The sequence below is a fragment of the Rhamphochromis longiceps genome, linkage group LG15 (genome assembly GCF_057381845.1).
Source record: "Rhamphochromis longiceps isolate RC_006_pf linkage group LG15, R_longiceps_female_GT1.1, whole genome shotgun sequence".
Taxonomy (NCBI): domain Eukaryota; kingdom Metazoa; phylum Chordata; class Actinopteri; order Cichliformes; family Cichlidae; genus Rhamphochromis; species Rhamphochromis longiceps.
In genome coordinates, this window is record NC_140571.1 from 15972896 (window position 1) to 15988949 (window position 16054).

General features: G+C 41.7%; 1 protein-coding gene across 1 annotated transcript in view; it reads left to right on the forward strand.

Annotated features, from left to right (window-relative positions):
• Positions 1–3023: 3023 nt before the first annotated feature.
• The window catches only part of LOC146652447 (brain-enriched guanylate kinase-associated protein), a 39783-nt gene continuing 26752 nt past the window's right edge, over positions 3024–16054 (forward strand). Inside the window, exons 1-2 of the mRNA XM_085381517.1 lie at positions 3024–3902; positions 7098–7135. Of these exons, the coding sequence (XP_085237643.1) occupies positions 3024–3902; positions 7098–7135 (917 nt within the window). The remainder of the gene's footprint in view (positions 3903–7097; positions 7136–16054) is intronic.

Here is a 16054-nt window from a genome sequence, read left to right on the forward strand (position 1 = left end):
CTATTACTGTGCCTGTAACTACATTTTTATTAATGACTGTGGAAACTGCGTCCATGATATACCCTGCCTTTCTCACTATGACAGCTGGTAAACTGGAGTTTAGGTTAGCTTAGCATAAAGACAGCATCTAGCTCTGTTTACAGTTTAACACTATGAATATCTCAGAGCATTTGGCTTGGCTCAATTGGATAATTAACAGGCTACATCTGGCCACTGAGAAGTAGAGAAGACAAGAAACGCCTGTAAAACAACAAATTAGTATATTTATTAAGCTAAAGCTTGTTACGCTAATAAGGTAAGCTAATTCCTTAGTTTTGGTTTCTGTCTTTGTAGCTACTTCATCCCTTTGTAAGACTTTATACTCCACTCCACTCTGCTAGCAACTTTTATTAACACTTAAAATTTGCATCATTACTATTTTCAGGGACCACAGGCAGGTATGGGTATGGGTATGGTATGGGCTCAAATTGTGGTCATAAATATTTTGTACTTGTAAATCAGGATTTGTATGTGTAAAAAGAATTTGTGTGTGCGTAAAAAAGATTTGTGTGTGGACTTAGCCAAAAAATAAGTGTGAAACTCTGCACTCAAGTACGAATTTTGACCCCATTTTTCTTCCTTTCATGTGATTGGTCAATGTCATGTAAATCACAAATTTAACTATCCAATCAGAGAACAGATGGGTTTGGCTGTCGGAGGGGGCTTTTTTGAACTGCAGGTCCTTGAAGGGTAATACAGTTTGAAGCTGGAGGATCTCTATATAACTATCCGATAGAAGCTAGGTCACCTAACTTACAGTACAGTTGTTGAAAGGATAAAGTTGTGGTATATCAGTGGTTAGAAATACCATTATTACTTTAGGATTAGTTTAACACAAAGTCAGGGCTGACCCAGGACCATGGCTGTGAGTCCCAGTACGCAGCATAAAGGTCCTTTCACATCGGACGCAGGATGTGCTGCTAATGCTAACTGCTAACTAAAAGCCAAAGATCCAGAATTTGTCGCACTGGCAGCTGAGCTCTGTGGGTTTTTGCAGTAGCTCTACCTGTACTAGATGCACCTGCTTCTTGCCGTTTCTATCCCTGACTTTATGTCCTCTACAAGAATTTCTGTTTTTGTTGCTGGTTCTTTAAATGTTCAATAAAAACATGTATCGCTAATTCATAACGAAGAAAGCTTTGTAACTATCCCCACTAGTGAAGACTGTGTCATTTCCACAACACTGCCCCCCCCTCCCGAGGTCCGCAGCGCTGTTGAAAAGGCTCTGGAGGTCCCTGTATTAAGCACGTAAACCTGTGGAAACAAAAATCACCAAACTCGAACCACCACAGACTGTTTTCCTTCCTGGTGATGAAGGAAAATGCTGGGCTGGCATGTAAAAGGGCATTTATTCCCTTCAAGGACCTGAAGCTCCATAAAGCACCCCTCCGACAGCCAAACCCATCTGTGCTCTGATTGGATAGTTAAATTTGTGATTGACATGACATTGACCAATCACATGAAAGGAAGAAAAATAGGGTCAAAATTCGTACTTGTAACTTGAAACTTGAGTGCAGAGTTTCACACTTATTTTTTTGGCCACACACAAATCTTTTTTACGCACACACAAATTCTGTTTACACATACAAATCTTTTTTAGGCACACACAAATTCTTTTTACACATACAAATCCTGATTTACAAGTACAAAATATTTATGACCACAATTTGAACCCATACAGATGCAGTAAAGCTGTAGGAGCCAACAGCTGTGTGGTAGCTAACTAAACCGATTCTCGTGTGTTTTTTGGTGCATTTTTATTATAGTTAGATTCCTCTTCATTTATCTTTAGTAAAAGCCTGCTGCAGTTTTGATGATGGAAAGTCTTGCATGTTATTTCCTGTTAGTTACCAGTAACTAGCAGGCATTTGAATCTATGTTATATGGATGCTTTGCTAATGTTAATTGATGGTAAAAGCCATAAAGCTAAAATCAGGACTTTGGAATGCAGGTCCTTCTTCTAACATACACTATGGGATATACACATAACACAGAGACATTTGAGAGGAATAGATTGAATAAAGCAGTATAATTGCACACTGCAAAACAATTTCTAAAATTCACTTTTTTACTTTTGGCATTATTCTGTAACAGACAACTCAAATTCCAACTTACTATTATTTCTCTTAGAATTTCTTAATGATTACGACTATTCTTTTAATGAGATATTAATGAGATCCCAGCAATCAATTACTCGGCAAGCCCATCTAGTCTGTGTGTGTGTGTGTGTCAGCTGCCATGTGCTCAGTTGGATCAATTCTCTTCTACAACCACTGACCTGGAAAAAGCTGAAAAAGCTTTGCCTGCTCTGCTATCAATAGACAGTCTAATTAAGACCAGCACTGTCTGCTCAAATAGTAAAGACACTGGCTAGGATTTTATGAAAATTCCCTGTCAGTAAACCTAAACCTGGAGCTTCTGCAGATTAACTGTGACTCTCAGTGTATTTGACTGTGGCCTCAGACTATATGGGACAGGGGTGGGATTAAATAAGTGTATACTTCTTCCCACTCCCTTTCAACATGTAAATTAATCAGAATGTTTTTTTGTATGTAATTTGTATAGTATATTTTTTTTTCTCTCATTTCTTTTCTAAATGTACTTGTATATTGTTCACATGTTGAAATAAAATTACCAATCAATCAATCAGACTATGGATGCCCTTGCCTGTGATAGCAGGGAGTTCGCCTGGCACTGAAGGAGGCCATCTGTTCAGCCTAGAGTGAAATGTATTGGATCGCTGTGAGGTTGCTTACACAATAGTGAGACAGGATTGGGTTAGAACTCTTTAAAATTGGAGCTATCCATTGGACCATGGATCATCTGCCATTTAAAACAATTAGAGAGAGGACACATCTGTGTAGACTGGACTTAAGCCGATGGATGGGACAGGCAGCAAAGCCTGCTCCCTCTCTCAGAGAGGCACAGCAAATAAGGGCCAGCATTTCTCAAAGTCATGGGCCCCCTTGAGTCCGGCTACCCCCATGTTCAATGGTGATCAAGTCTGGCTGGAGGAGCTGATAGACCCTGCTTCTAACCAGTCCTCTCCCAGTCAGCCATCTAGCCCCAGCGATCCAAGCAGCAGTCCAGGAGGCAGCAGGAGTAGCAGTGACGGCACTGACAGCCTGCACAGCTGGAACTCTGGGGTGACCTGCATCCTGCACAAGTCTATCAAGAAGCAGAGCCAGGAAGCTTTTCAGACTCGACTCAGAGGAGACAGAGAGTCTGAAAAGCTTGGACCAGTTCCTTCTAGCAGGCCTCATGGCAGAGGACATCCACAGGCAGAGCAGGGAGGAGACAGCCACAGCAGAAATCTGCATCAAGGGAGGGGCTCTGTACTTTCACACACCAGCTCTAAAAGCGGCAAACCACAGTGTGTACTGGAGGAAAAGATTGAAGCCAAACTGAAGTTTTCCCAGTTCCTGGATGAGGTGACATCTAATGTGCTTGACCCAAACAGCCTGCAGGCATTTGGAAAACCAGCATCTCCCTCTGGCTTCACCAATACAAATGCTGATCAGCCTCAAGCAGAGATCCACGTGGTGAGCCCCAGGCTACCCTGCTCAATGGCCCAGCAACAAGGCCCTTTAGCCGAGCAGAAGACTCCAGAAGAGCGGACTTCTCCTGACCTGGTAGAAAAAAAGTATCTGGAGACGGACATCGACACTGTAAGGAAGGGCGATGAGCTGCATGACCTGGAGATAAAAGCAGACACACCAGAACAAATAGATGAGAAATATGTGATTCCACCTCCTCCAGAGTTCAGTCAAGGATTTAAGATGAAGAGTCACTTTCCTGAGTTTCACTATGACTTCCCCAGATACCCCTACAGATCTATCTCTCTGCCCAGGGGCATCAACATGGTGAGTGATGAAAGTCTTCCCAGTCTTTAATCAAGGCCAGGCCTCTGAACATATGTTGTGATTGGAACGGAAATTGTTCCTCTCAGTTTTTGAAGAGACGTCTGAGTAAATCAAGCCTTTGTATGATTTGAGTGAGCCATTCCTGATTTTTCTGCTCTATTATTAAGAGCGTAAAGAGCTCAAGTAAGCACGGGCATGTCACAGAGTTACAATGTCTTTGTCTAGTGCAGTCTGTGGAGTTTTGTTTGAATAATCCAAGAAGCAGTTGCATATAAAATGAATGCTATAAAAATAAATAAAACAATAAATTATTAAAGCAAGAGTTATAGGGAGAAAATTTAAAAAGAAACTTTTATAGCCCCACTACAGAACTTTGTTATCGCTATCTGAACCAGAAAAACATTCATATACTTGACATTCCTGCCTTTATCCCATTTTACAGTCTGTATGTTATATAGAGGCCTACTTGCATACACATATAAGACAAAACGAAAGATACAAAACATAATAGTCATTCCAGCATTTTGCCCACTTGAGGGCAGTAGAAATGAACTGCAAACACCACACAGACACCTTAAATGTAATTGAGTTTCTGACCTCCAACCTATGCGCTAATTTTAGCTCTGATTTGCTCTCCACCATCTGTTAGTTATTCAGTGTGTTGATTTGACTCATATGCAGTTGTTTTTCAGGCTTTTTATTATTTTGCTGAAAAGAACACTGGGATAAAAGCAAAACATTTAAAGTTATGACCACTGAAACGCCTCTAGGTCTAGAAGAAGTTCGAGCTTTGGGGCGATGAGTCTCTCAGAGTCTTACACAGAGTCATTCAGTTTACTGCTAATTATAAAAATATGGCTTGCAATTGACTTGGGTTCGCCCAAGTCAAGCTCTTTAAAGTTGTCACCTCACTGGTGATTATTGAACCTAGAATATGTAGTCAGAGAGCAGACAAAGCATGTCATCCTGGTGATGACATTATGAGTGTTCCATGCAAGTTCTGCTGTGCTAAAGCTTCCAATTAATAGTAAATCATTTGGAGCAAGAATGAGCTGTGGGTGTACGATTTCTCCTGCTGACCCACATAGACATCCTCAGCTGATTCAATAGACTGGGTATACTGATGTGTCTGTAAGTTTGCACAGGAGCGCTGCTTCATGCTGACCAATAAGCAGACTTTTATGGGACTCCTCATTAGCATTCTACCCATTAGCAACTCCTCCACACAAACAATTTGAACTGAACAATGCTGTCATTTACTGACTCAGCCCACTCGCATTTATTTTTTGACATCCATCATTTACTCAGTTTGAAACATAACCTTGCTAAAATGGCTGTGAAAGCAGCGAACCTTGTTGCACAACTGTTTCCTTCTCGAGTAGCAACCAGTGTTTCCACTGGCTTACACCACTAGAGTGCATTACACGGGAGGACAAGCCTGAGGGCTCAATCAGCAATTACTACAACCAGCGAGGGTATTTTTGCAGTCTCAGCATGACATCCATGTCAGTGGTGGATGATGAGGATGATGAAGCACTTGGCTGAGGTTACCTAGTTGCTAAATGTGCACCGCTTTGCTGACTAGAAAGCGTGCAAGCTTATTGTTTTACATCTCCAGGTTTGGGGTCTGTTTTTTTTTAGCATTTCTCACCCCCCAAAAAACAAAACATACTTGACAGATCTTCAAACTCTGTGTCGCTCCCATTTAATAATAAAGGAGAAGGTCACATTGCCTTAATTTATTGTCTGATTAAAATTCAGCCTTTGCCGTCACCTTAGCAACTGCTTGAAAAAAGGTGGGTGGTGTGTGGGGGCTGAGAGGCAGGCATGTGAGCCTGTTGGCGTTCATCTCAGTGTGAGTGTCTGTGTGTCGCTGCAAAGTTTCATCTCCTCACACAAGTCCTTGTACTTGTAATGAAACATTCTTTGCACTTGACCTTCTGCTGTGCACACACACACACACACACACACACACACACACACACACACACACACACACACACACACACACACACACAGATGCAGCCATGCACATGTATGCATACTGCAGCCCAATTCAATATAAGTGCCAACAAGTTACACAGACAATGTGAATGACAAAATCCGGCTAGACCTCTCCCAAGTCTGGCCAAGTTCATCATCTGTAGCCATAAACACACACACACACACACACACACACACACACACACACACACACTGAACACGCATTCCCCCCACCCCCCGCTTTAAGGTGTGTTTTGTTGGTAATCTGACTCAAATAATCTCTTCGCAACGACTGCTTCCTTCATTAATTACAGGAGATAAATATGGATGAACGTCTCCCCTAAGTGCAGATGGTAAAATCTGCTTTCTAGCATTCGTCAAATTATGAAACATGATAACATAACAGCGTGGATACCACCCTCGATCGGGCCTAAATTTGAACGGAGATGGGGGAATATTCTCAAATCGATGCATAATTCATCGCTTTCTGAAAAAAAGAAAAATGGAAAAAAAGCAGCCGATTCATATAAAACCTATTCTCCTTAACAGCCAAGGACTTGAGATGTAAGATTCAACAGATTGAACCACCTGTTCTCCCCACTCTCCACCCCCCCCCCCCCCCCCCCCCACCTCCCCCTTGTTTCCCCTTCTTTCTATGTCTCTCTCCACATCCTCCTCCCTCTCTTTCCCTCTGTGCTCCTTCTCTCTGATTCAGCACCTCGACAGAGATACTGAGTCGCTGCCAGTATCCCTCATGGGGGGGCTTGCCATGTATCTGCAGTCTGGCTGCAATGGAGGTTTTCACTCTCCCTCCCTCCCTTTCTTCCCCCTTTCCTTTGCCTCGCTTTCTCACTCTCTCCCCTCGCACTCCCGGTATGGTACGATTGTTCTCTTCTCACCTCAAGTGAGCGCAGATGTACACATCCGGCCGCAGTCTGATGAGCGTTGCATGGGATTTCTCACTAGTAAGGGAAAAAGGGAAGAGGAGCAGATGAGGGAGCACGGATGTGAGTGGGGGGGAGTGTGGGGACATAAACAAACACATAGGGAAACACAGAGTGTGCTTGCTGAATATGTATGTTTCTTTTCTCGTTCTTTCTTTTTCTTTTCTTTTTTTTGTGGAGGGTGTTTGTGCTGCAACGGTGCTCCACTTGGCAGCTTCTGGGCCAGTTTGATGGGTCCGCTCCACTAACATGCTGTCATTTCCTTTAGATGCCTGACGAAGTGATGAACAACATAGACACCATCAGGTAAGCTTCACCCTCTCCCTCTCTCACTCTCCCTCCTTTTCTGCACATATCTTTCAGCACTCCATCATCACGCCCCCACGTTCTCCCTGTCTTCTTCCTTTAAGCTCCTTCCCTCCCACTCTTCCTGTCTCTCTCTCTCTCTGTCTTTCTACTCTTGCACAGTCTCTCCCTCACTCCCTCTTGTCTTTCCTCCTGGCTCAGCTGCTGCCGCTGCTGCTGCTACTGCTGGAGTGGCGTGGTGCTAGTGGCAGCGACAGTTTTAGTGGTGGAGGAGGAGGTGGTGGGGTGGGTGCATGTGTTGGGGGTTTTCTCCGAGCTTTAAGGGAAAGCTGGGTAAACCAATCCAGATAGCATATAGAGAGGGGGTTTTCTCCATCCCCGGCGAGGCTCCGGCAGCAGGATTTTTATCTCTCGGTCTTCAGGATGAAGCTCTGCGCGAGCGGAAGGTACTGCTTCACTGTTTGCATCTTTGATTTGGATTACAAAGCTGCTTTTGGTTGCGTGTGAATATGTGTGTTTATGTGCTCATCTGTACGTGATGTGGCTGCACTTGCCGTGCTCTCTGTTTACTGATGCAGCGCTGTTAGGAATGATGCCTCTTCTCTGATACTTTGTCAAAGATAAAAGGGTGTATTTTGCAGAAGAAGGCTGACACGGTTCCATGCGGGGAACCTCTTGGCTGGAAATCCGCTGCAGTGACTATGGCGTTACTGTAAAAGCTTTTTTCCAAACAGATCAATCAGGAGTTTTTTTTAATTTATTTTTTTTATTTGAAATAATCTTGAATCTTTTCAGGTTCCCAAAATGTCCATTCACGACTGTTACACATTGGTTTCTGTGTGATTTTTGGACTGTCACCTGTCGGAATGCACCTGTAACACTGATTAATTACTCTGCATGATAACGCTGTTTTTCCACCACGAATACTTAAGCAAGAGCAGCTCTGATCTGTATGTTTTTCAACATGACAGTCAAAAAAACACAAACGTGAGCGCGTGCTGGTGTAGACGGATTTTAATGAGCTCATTACAAAATTGCAGGTGCTCGCCCACTTTTCTGATTTAAGTATTTCAGAGAAATAGAGCAGCAGCGGAAACATGACGAGATGCAGGGGCCACCCCCCCTCCCTCTACCTCCCACTCTCTGTTTTGCACCTCACTGGCCTACAGTAGACATGTTTTAATTAATACCAGTACTAATGAACCATTATTAATCCGGCTCAGATGAAAACAGATCCCAAGCTTTTCCTTTTGTGTTAGATTACCGATGGTGTTATTACGATTTCAGGAAGATTACAGTTTAAAAGCCATTTAACCAGTCGACGAGGGGTAATTAATCTTGACGGGGTGTTTCTTTAATAGGAGGCATCAATTGTCCTCACCTCTGTGTCACAGCTTTAATTGAATTATAGCAGCTGTGCCGAAATAAGAGGGGGGTAGCCCCGTGTCTATTCTGCTCGCTTTTTGCATAGGAAACCAGGTCACCTGTAGCCTATAAGCAAGCTGTGATGGGGTTAAAGAGAAATCAGGACCCACCTGAGAGTCTGACCCTACCTCTTCATCCCCCCCACCCCACCATATCTGCGAGATGCCTTCGAGTCTAAATGATGAAATGTCCTGAAATCTCTCACACTCCGTTGCTCCTGCTCTCTCGCTCACTCTCTCTTCCTCTTTCGCAATCCCTGTCCCTCTCTTGTCCGGGCTCATGTGTCAGGGCCCTGGAGATGGAGATGTAAATTTTGCATAGCGACACATTGGAGCTCCAACGCAGAGGAGACCTCGGGTGGATTAAACAGATTTAAAGTTTCAAGGAGTTTAAAAAAAATCGTTGTCAGAATACTCTAGCGGATGAATAACAGTGTGAAGGGTTTTATTTTAAATATAAGATTGATACCGCTTTTTAAAAAGCATGATTGACAGCCAAAGATTGAGCAAAATTATTATGCCGCTGTCTCGGTGAGCGGTGATGGAAGTGACGTCCTTGAGAGGCAGTAAAACAAAAGTCTGGGTTAGTTTTTAGATTTTTAGGATGATTGATGACATTTTTTTTCTTCCATCAAACCCACTGCGACTGGATATAATTTCAGAATAATATATGCACATTAAGAACCCTCATTATACAGGAAGAGAAGGCGATTAAAAGGTGCTTCATACTGTTAAGTTTCAGAATGTATCCTGCACTTTATATCTTGGTCTTTTTAAGCCTGTTTTTAAGTAGATCTTTTTAGATATATACAGATTAAAGAAAGAACAACATAAAGTGTCATGAAGAGGCCAGATATGAGCTTAAATGCTCACTGGGATATGAGCTATAAATAGGCACTCACTCATTTGATGTGTTAATGATGGTGGTGGAGAGAGTTATCCAACACGTGACCTGCCAGGTGTTCACTTGGCTTGAACTCTGGTGACTTTGAAGACCACAGATCTTTTTCTTTTAGTCATTAAGTCATTCAGTGACCCTTTGTGCCCTAAAGGGAGGGATCTGTATTCATTATGTTTCTGCACTTTTGTTTTTTGTTTTCTTTTAAAAAAGCTCAGTTAGTCCGCGATAATGTCTCGGCCTCGATCTGAAGGTAAACCGAATCTTCCTACTCCTCTGAAGCTCACTAATTAACATGTCCTGTCTTCTTCATTTAATCTGCACAAAAGCAGCTTGTAGTTTTTATAGCTTGGTTATTCCACAGCTCAAATGAACACGATACATGTCAATTATTGAGTTTCATTCGTGCTGCTTTGTGGACTTTGTTCCTTGCGACAGAGCCACGCTGCCTGTTTCCTAATCCAGACTGGCTGCCAGTGGTATGAGAGTGATATCAGTTTTCTCATCTAATTCTTGGCAAGAACACAAATAAAAGGCTCTCCTGAAGTCTTCCAGTGCCGTTTAATTTGAACTTAAATTTGCCAACTGGAAGGTTTTTCTCTGCTCGTTCGTGTGGTAGTCGCTGTTTGTGCTGTGTTTCAGTTATTATTGTTTCTATTTGATGCTAATAATACATATAGAACACTGGGCAGCTGCTCTATTATAAATGAGTCAAACGGCCATGTTTATGTTATAGCAAAGGCACCTGTCAGCGTCTGGGATGTTGTCGCAGGTTAGTGAACAGTTTTCAAAGTCAACATGGTGGATAAATGGTGCCGAAATGGGGCAAGGTGGACACCAGAGTGACTCCGACAAGGGCAAGATTGTTTGCGTTGAAACATTTCCAGAACAGTGATGGCAGGTTGTGGGAGTCAGAGGATTGACAAAAAGATCTGCTGCTTGTGATCATATTCATACGTGTATTCATAGTTTTCACGCAATATTACATCGCTATAGGAACGCCTACCTAGAGGACAAACAGGGGCTTTCCCCGTTTGTTCTGCCAGCTGTTAACTTGGATGCACTTGGAAGTCCCTCAGTCCAGTTTCTTTGGCCATTTTGTACCAATCCATCCTTTTCCATAGCAACTCTGGTTTCTTTTAAACTGGTTTATTTCATAGAGATGTCGCCCGTTAATGGACATTAGTCTCAAAATACTGCATGAGACAGAAACATTACAGATTTTAGCAAAATGGCTAGTTTATATTTTTAGTCCCAAGGTAGATAACAAAAAATATAGCCTACTATATGCAAGACATCAATGGCATTCAGAGTGAGTCATTTAAACTCACAATTATGAGACAAACCTCAAGCTGTTCAAAAATATTACTACTAATACCCATAAACTGGATCAGCATGAGATGGATACAATCTCTTGTCCATATAGGAGCAACATCTTTTAATCGTTGAATTCAGGTTTTCAGTCTCATGTTTATAAAATCAACCATGTGGTCACGTAGTCTGCCTTTACAGCCATTTGTGAATGAATGGGTTTAATTTGTGAAAGAGCTCACTGAATTCAAGCGTAGTACTGTAGTAGGATGCCACCACCATTGTGGCATATTCCATGATCAACTCTCAGTTGATCTACTGTTAATGCAAAGTTGAACCACAAAGCAGTAGACCACGATCATTATCAAACTCCTTAGGTAGCTCCTTTAGGTTTATTGTATATGTGCACTTTTTTCCATATAGTGTTCCTCCTTCCCCCTCCAAACAGCAACATTATTGACCCATCCAGCTCCAAAATAAACAGAACTGTCTGTACTTTTGTGCAATTCCATCCTGTTGGCAGTCTGAGGAATTCTCCACAATAAACACGTGTAAAATGCTGCCAAAATGAAGCTCTGGCTGGGACCTCACTGTGGTGGGTGCTGTTTATCGATTGCAGATACATAAAACTTGCAGTATATTTACATAACTTTGTTTTTCTCCTTCTGAGAAATGACTATTTGTGGCTTGAAACAGCTGGAAAATTAACAGACTTTTGTTGCAATTCTATGGAGTGTCCCCTAAGCCAGAATGATGAGAACTACGAAGACCTCAGGGCACCTTCAGATTCCCTGAGCTGTTCTGAAAGGGGAGTTTTGGCTGATCATTATAGATAGAGAGATGTTAGAGCAACAGAGAGGATGTGTTTGAAAGCGGCGTGGGAGAGAGGCTGCTCTGAAGAGGCGAGAACTTAGTTTTGACCTGCTGAAGTGGACAGTGTTGCTCTGACAGACTGATGCTCTCCACTGTCCTCTGTGGTCTGACCAGTCAGCCTCTCTCTCCCACACTGTCTGTAGGTCTCTCTATCCTGAAGCTCTGAGAGCTCCCCCAGGGGCCAGTAAGCCTATCTTATTATCTTAACCCCATTATTTCTCCTCCCCTTTGCCTTCTTCAGCACCAGCGGTCAGGTTGTGCTGGTCCAGATTTATTCCTCATTGTGATGAAGCCTGCCTAATATGACAGCGGCTATAACTCAATTTTTTTGTAATTTGACTTGAATTGGACATTTACATAGTAATCAGCATTGTAGGTCAGTTTGTGGTCAATGGAAGTGACACCATTTTAATGAATTTTAAAGTGAGAGTTAGATTTTTTCTGAACAGAAGCCACTGTGAAAGCCAATGACGAAGAATGGTAATGCTAAAATATAGCTGGTAAGTGAGCTAAAATAGTGTTTAGCACAGAACTATAATGCTAAACTTGTTAATTTTCAGACCCAGAAATCCGTCTTTTGTATACAGTCTATAAAAATACAGCAGTATTCACTAAATGGTTGCTAACCTTTGCATAACCCCTGCATAAGAGTGGTTTGGATAAAATTCTCAAACATGTGTTTTAGAAGGTTCAAGGTTCAAGGTTCTTTATTTGTCACATGCATAGTTATACAAGTATAACACACAGTGAAATGTAGTCTGACACGCTCCTCGACATGTGCAAAAATTGGGGGGGGGGGGGGGGGGGGTGTAGAGGAAGAACATTATATATATATATATATATATATATATATATACATACATATAGTATATACACTGGGTGAATGTGCAGTAGTAGCAGCTAGCAGGTGAATTCTGTACATTAATATGAATAGACATCTGACTATTTTACAGGATAGACAATATAAACATATTTAAAGTTAAAGGAATTGAAATGTACATTGTGCCTTGGTTTAGAGTGTCTGGAAGAGAGTCCTGTCTCAGTCAATTATAGATGATGTGAGCGGGCGGGTGTGTGTGTTTAGGGCACGGATGGCTTGGGGATAGAAGCTCCTCTTGAGTCTCTCTGTCCTTTCCCAGAAGATGCGGAACCTTCTACCAGATTGCAGAAGTTGGAACAGTTTGTTGCCAGGATGGGACGGGTCCTTCAGTATCTGCGCTGCTCTAGTCCGGCATCTCCTGGTGTAGGTGTCCTGAAGCGGGGGGAGAGCAATCCTGCAGCAGCGTTCTGCTGTACGGATCACTCTCTGGAGAGCTTTTTGGTCCTTCACACAGAAGTTGCTGGTGTCACATAGATAAGTACAAGGTTTCTGCTCTTACTATAACAAAATCCAACAACACAAGCAGCTCTGAAGCTTAATATCAAGGGTAATTTGAAGGATTTCTAAAAAAAAGGTGCATGTAAGATGAATCGCCAGGCTAAAAATGACACCAGTCATCGGGACATTGCACTGGATATTTTGGTTCCTCTGGGTTGTGATTTTGGGCTCTTTGGCTTGTTCTGTCAGATGTTTCTGGCATCACAGAGATACGTGCAAGCTTACCTTTCTTACAACTAGATGTAAGATGTAAAACCCGGCAGTGAGCACAAGTCATCAAGACGCTGAGGCAAAACAAATTATAAATCCCTTTTTTTGTTTTTTACCCTTTCCATAAAAATAGGGCAAGCGTACTTTACACTACATGAATACGAGACACCACTCTGAGACCTGTAGGGGTTTTCCGTCATGCCGGGCATCATATAAAATGAACGCAACATATAAAAAACATGTTTTTGTACTAATCGTAGGAATCATGCAAGATTTTAAGATACGCAGCTCCAGATGAGATGTCAGTTCAGTGGCTGTGGGCTAAATCTCTAGTTAGCATGCCTGTGAAAATAGCAGACGCCATGTAAAATTCCCATCTGTTAAAAGTCTGACACAAACTCATGCCTGCACAAGAGGTTACATTGCTGTTGGACAGATACAATTGTAGAACCCATCTTCTCAAATCAAATAAATGCATTTCTTAAAATGTTGAACTGTTATTCAAAACCTTCTTTTTTAACCAAGCCATAAAGCATTTAAAAGCCAAACTGCAGGGACCTTTGTAATAAAGAGTATCAACCTGTGAGAGTTTAGAAGAAAATTAAACAGATAAATTAAAGCTTTTCAAGCAAATGTCTGCAGCTTGTTTGCCTCGGTCAAGCCGGAGGTCACAGATTACCCTTGTTTTCTTTCCAAGCCGCTACATTAATGGGGCTATGCTGGAAAGTTATTAGTGCTATATTGCGTCTTCCCAATATAGTGCCTCTCTGTGTTTTTTTAAAGATCCTTTCATGCATCCCTGAGTTGAGGCTTTTTAGGCAGCCTCTTGAGAGTTATGGATGGACCAGTAAGTACATCTGTGTATAAGTGCACGAGGTAAATGCTGAGGAAACTCACACACACACATACACGCACAGAAACACAGAGCACTACACTGCAGGCTAGATATGCAGAGGTTGTTCCTTTGTTGCATCTAATCACTACCTGTCCATTCGAGCTCCACTCGTAAACAGCATGCTGCGATGGTGGGTGGCGTGCTGTGCATGCGTGTGTGCGTGTATGTGTGTATACACATGTGTGCACGTGCATCCATGTGTGTTTGTGTCTGTTCTATTTTTAATGAGCTGAACCCGTTTGAAAGCCGCTTGTGTTTTTCCATCCCGTCTGCTTTTGGTTGTGGTTGCAAACGTGGCAAACACTGGCCTTGTTTTTTTGCACCACAACAGCATTTTCACAGCTGTATTTCTTTTTCCTCTTTCCAACCAGCAAAATAAATAAATAAATGGATAAAAATGAAAAGACTGTGGACAGAAATGCTTTTATTTATTTATTTATTTATTTATTTTCTGCTCTCATCCTTTCTGGGAAAATTTAAATTGTGAAAGTAATTCAGAACCACTGAGATGGAACAAAGTAATCAGTGGGAAAACTTTGGTTTCAACTTGTGAAAGAGTTTAAAAGTTGGGGTTATTGTGAGAGGGTGTATTCTGGGTCGAGAAAGACGTGATCTCAGCGTCTTTGCTAGGACAGCTCTCGGAAGGCTTCGCTGGCACTATGAGTATCTTGTCTGAAGGATGAGCTCATTTTTTTTTGTAGAGCAGCATGTTTTTATGTTTTTAATGCGCTCAGTGTGCGGGTTTGTTCTTTTAGGAACGCATAGGTCATTGTTTTTGCCACTCTGAGGCTCCTAGCTTGAATTTTATCTTTGTTTTTTTATTAAATCAAATCACTTTTTATTGTCACATCACATGTGCAGGTACATTGGTACAGCACATGCGAGTGAAATTCTTGTGTGCGAGCTTCACAAGCAACAGAGTTGTGCAAAATACAATAACATAAACAGGCAAAATATACGAATGGCTAAATCTGAAACTAATAAATATATGTACAATATATAATAGTATATGCAAAAATAAATAAATAAATAAAATAAAAAATAAAAAATTCTGGATGTGTATACTAAATGTTTTTCTACGTGTGTGTGTGTGTGTGTGTGTGTGTGTGTGTGTGTGTGTGTGTGTGTGTGTGTGTGTGTGTGTGTGTGTGTGTGTGTGTGTGTGTATACACATATTTTACAAATTAAATAGAGTCAATAAATAAAATATATAAAAATATACAGAGTCTATTTGCAAATTTGAAAGCTATTTCTGTAGTTCCTCAAGGTGAAAGAAGTATTTGCAGAGTCATTTAAATGATCTGTGTCATGTATTGTGTTGTTTTCCAGCAGGATTCTGTAAAAACTGCAAAGCCATTAAATAAAACGTGATCAAGACTTGAAGCATGGGCAAGAATAGAAGCAGTTCAGTTCTGGAGTGGATTTGATCACGCTCTTTAAAATGGCAAAGTAGAAAAATGGCCGTGGCCAAGGATGTGGCTTCTGATTTTTTTTTAAAAAAAAATTTTGGCATTCAAATATCAAATTTTTGATTCGGACATGGAAAACAAATTTCTTCCAGGGACTGCCCAAATGCACTCAGTCAAAAGCACAATAAGCCTCCATAAACCCAACATACCTACCTGACCATTTCATTAGGTACACCATTCAACTGCTCATTAACAGCCAATCACATGGCAGCAGCTCAAAGCATTTTTACGTTTGCAGGAATGGGGTGAAGCTGAAGTTCAAACAGAGAATCAGAAAGGGGAAGAAAGAGGGTTTCAATGTGACATGGTTGTTCGTATCAGCTGGACTTAGTATTTCAGAAGCTGCTGATCTACTAGGATCTACTGAGAATGGTCCAAAAATGAGAAACGCAATCACCATTACACCACCAGCAGCCTAAACCGTTGATACAAGTGAGGATGAATCCATGCTTTCATGGTGT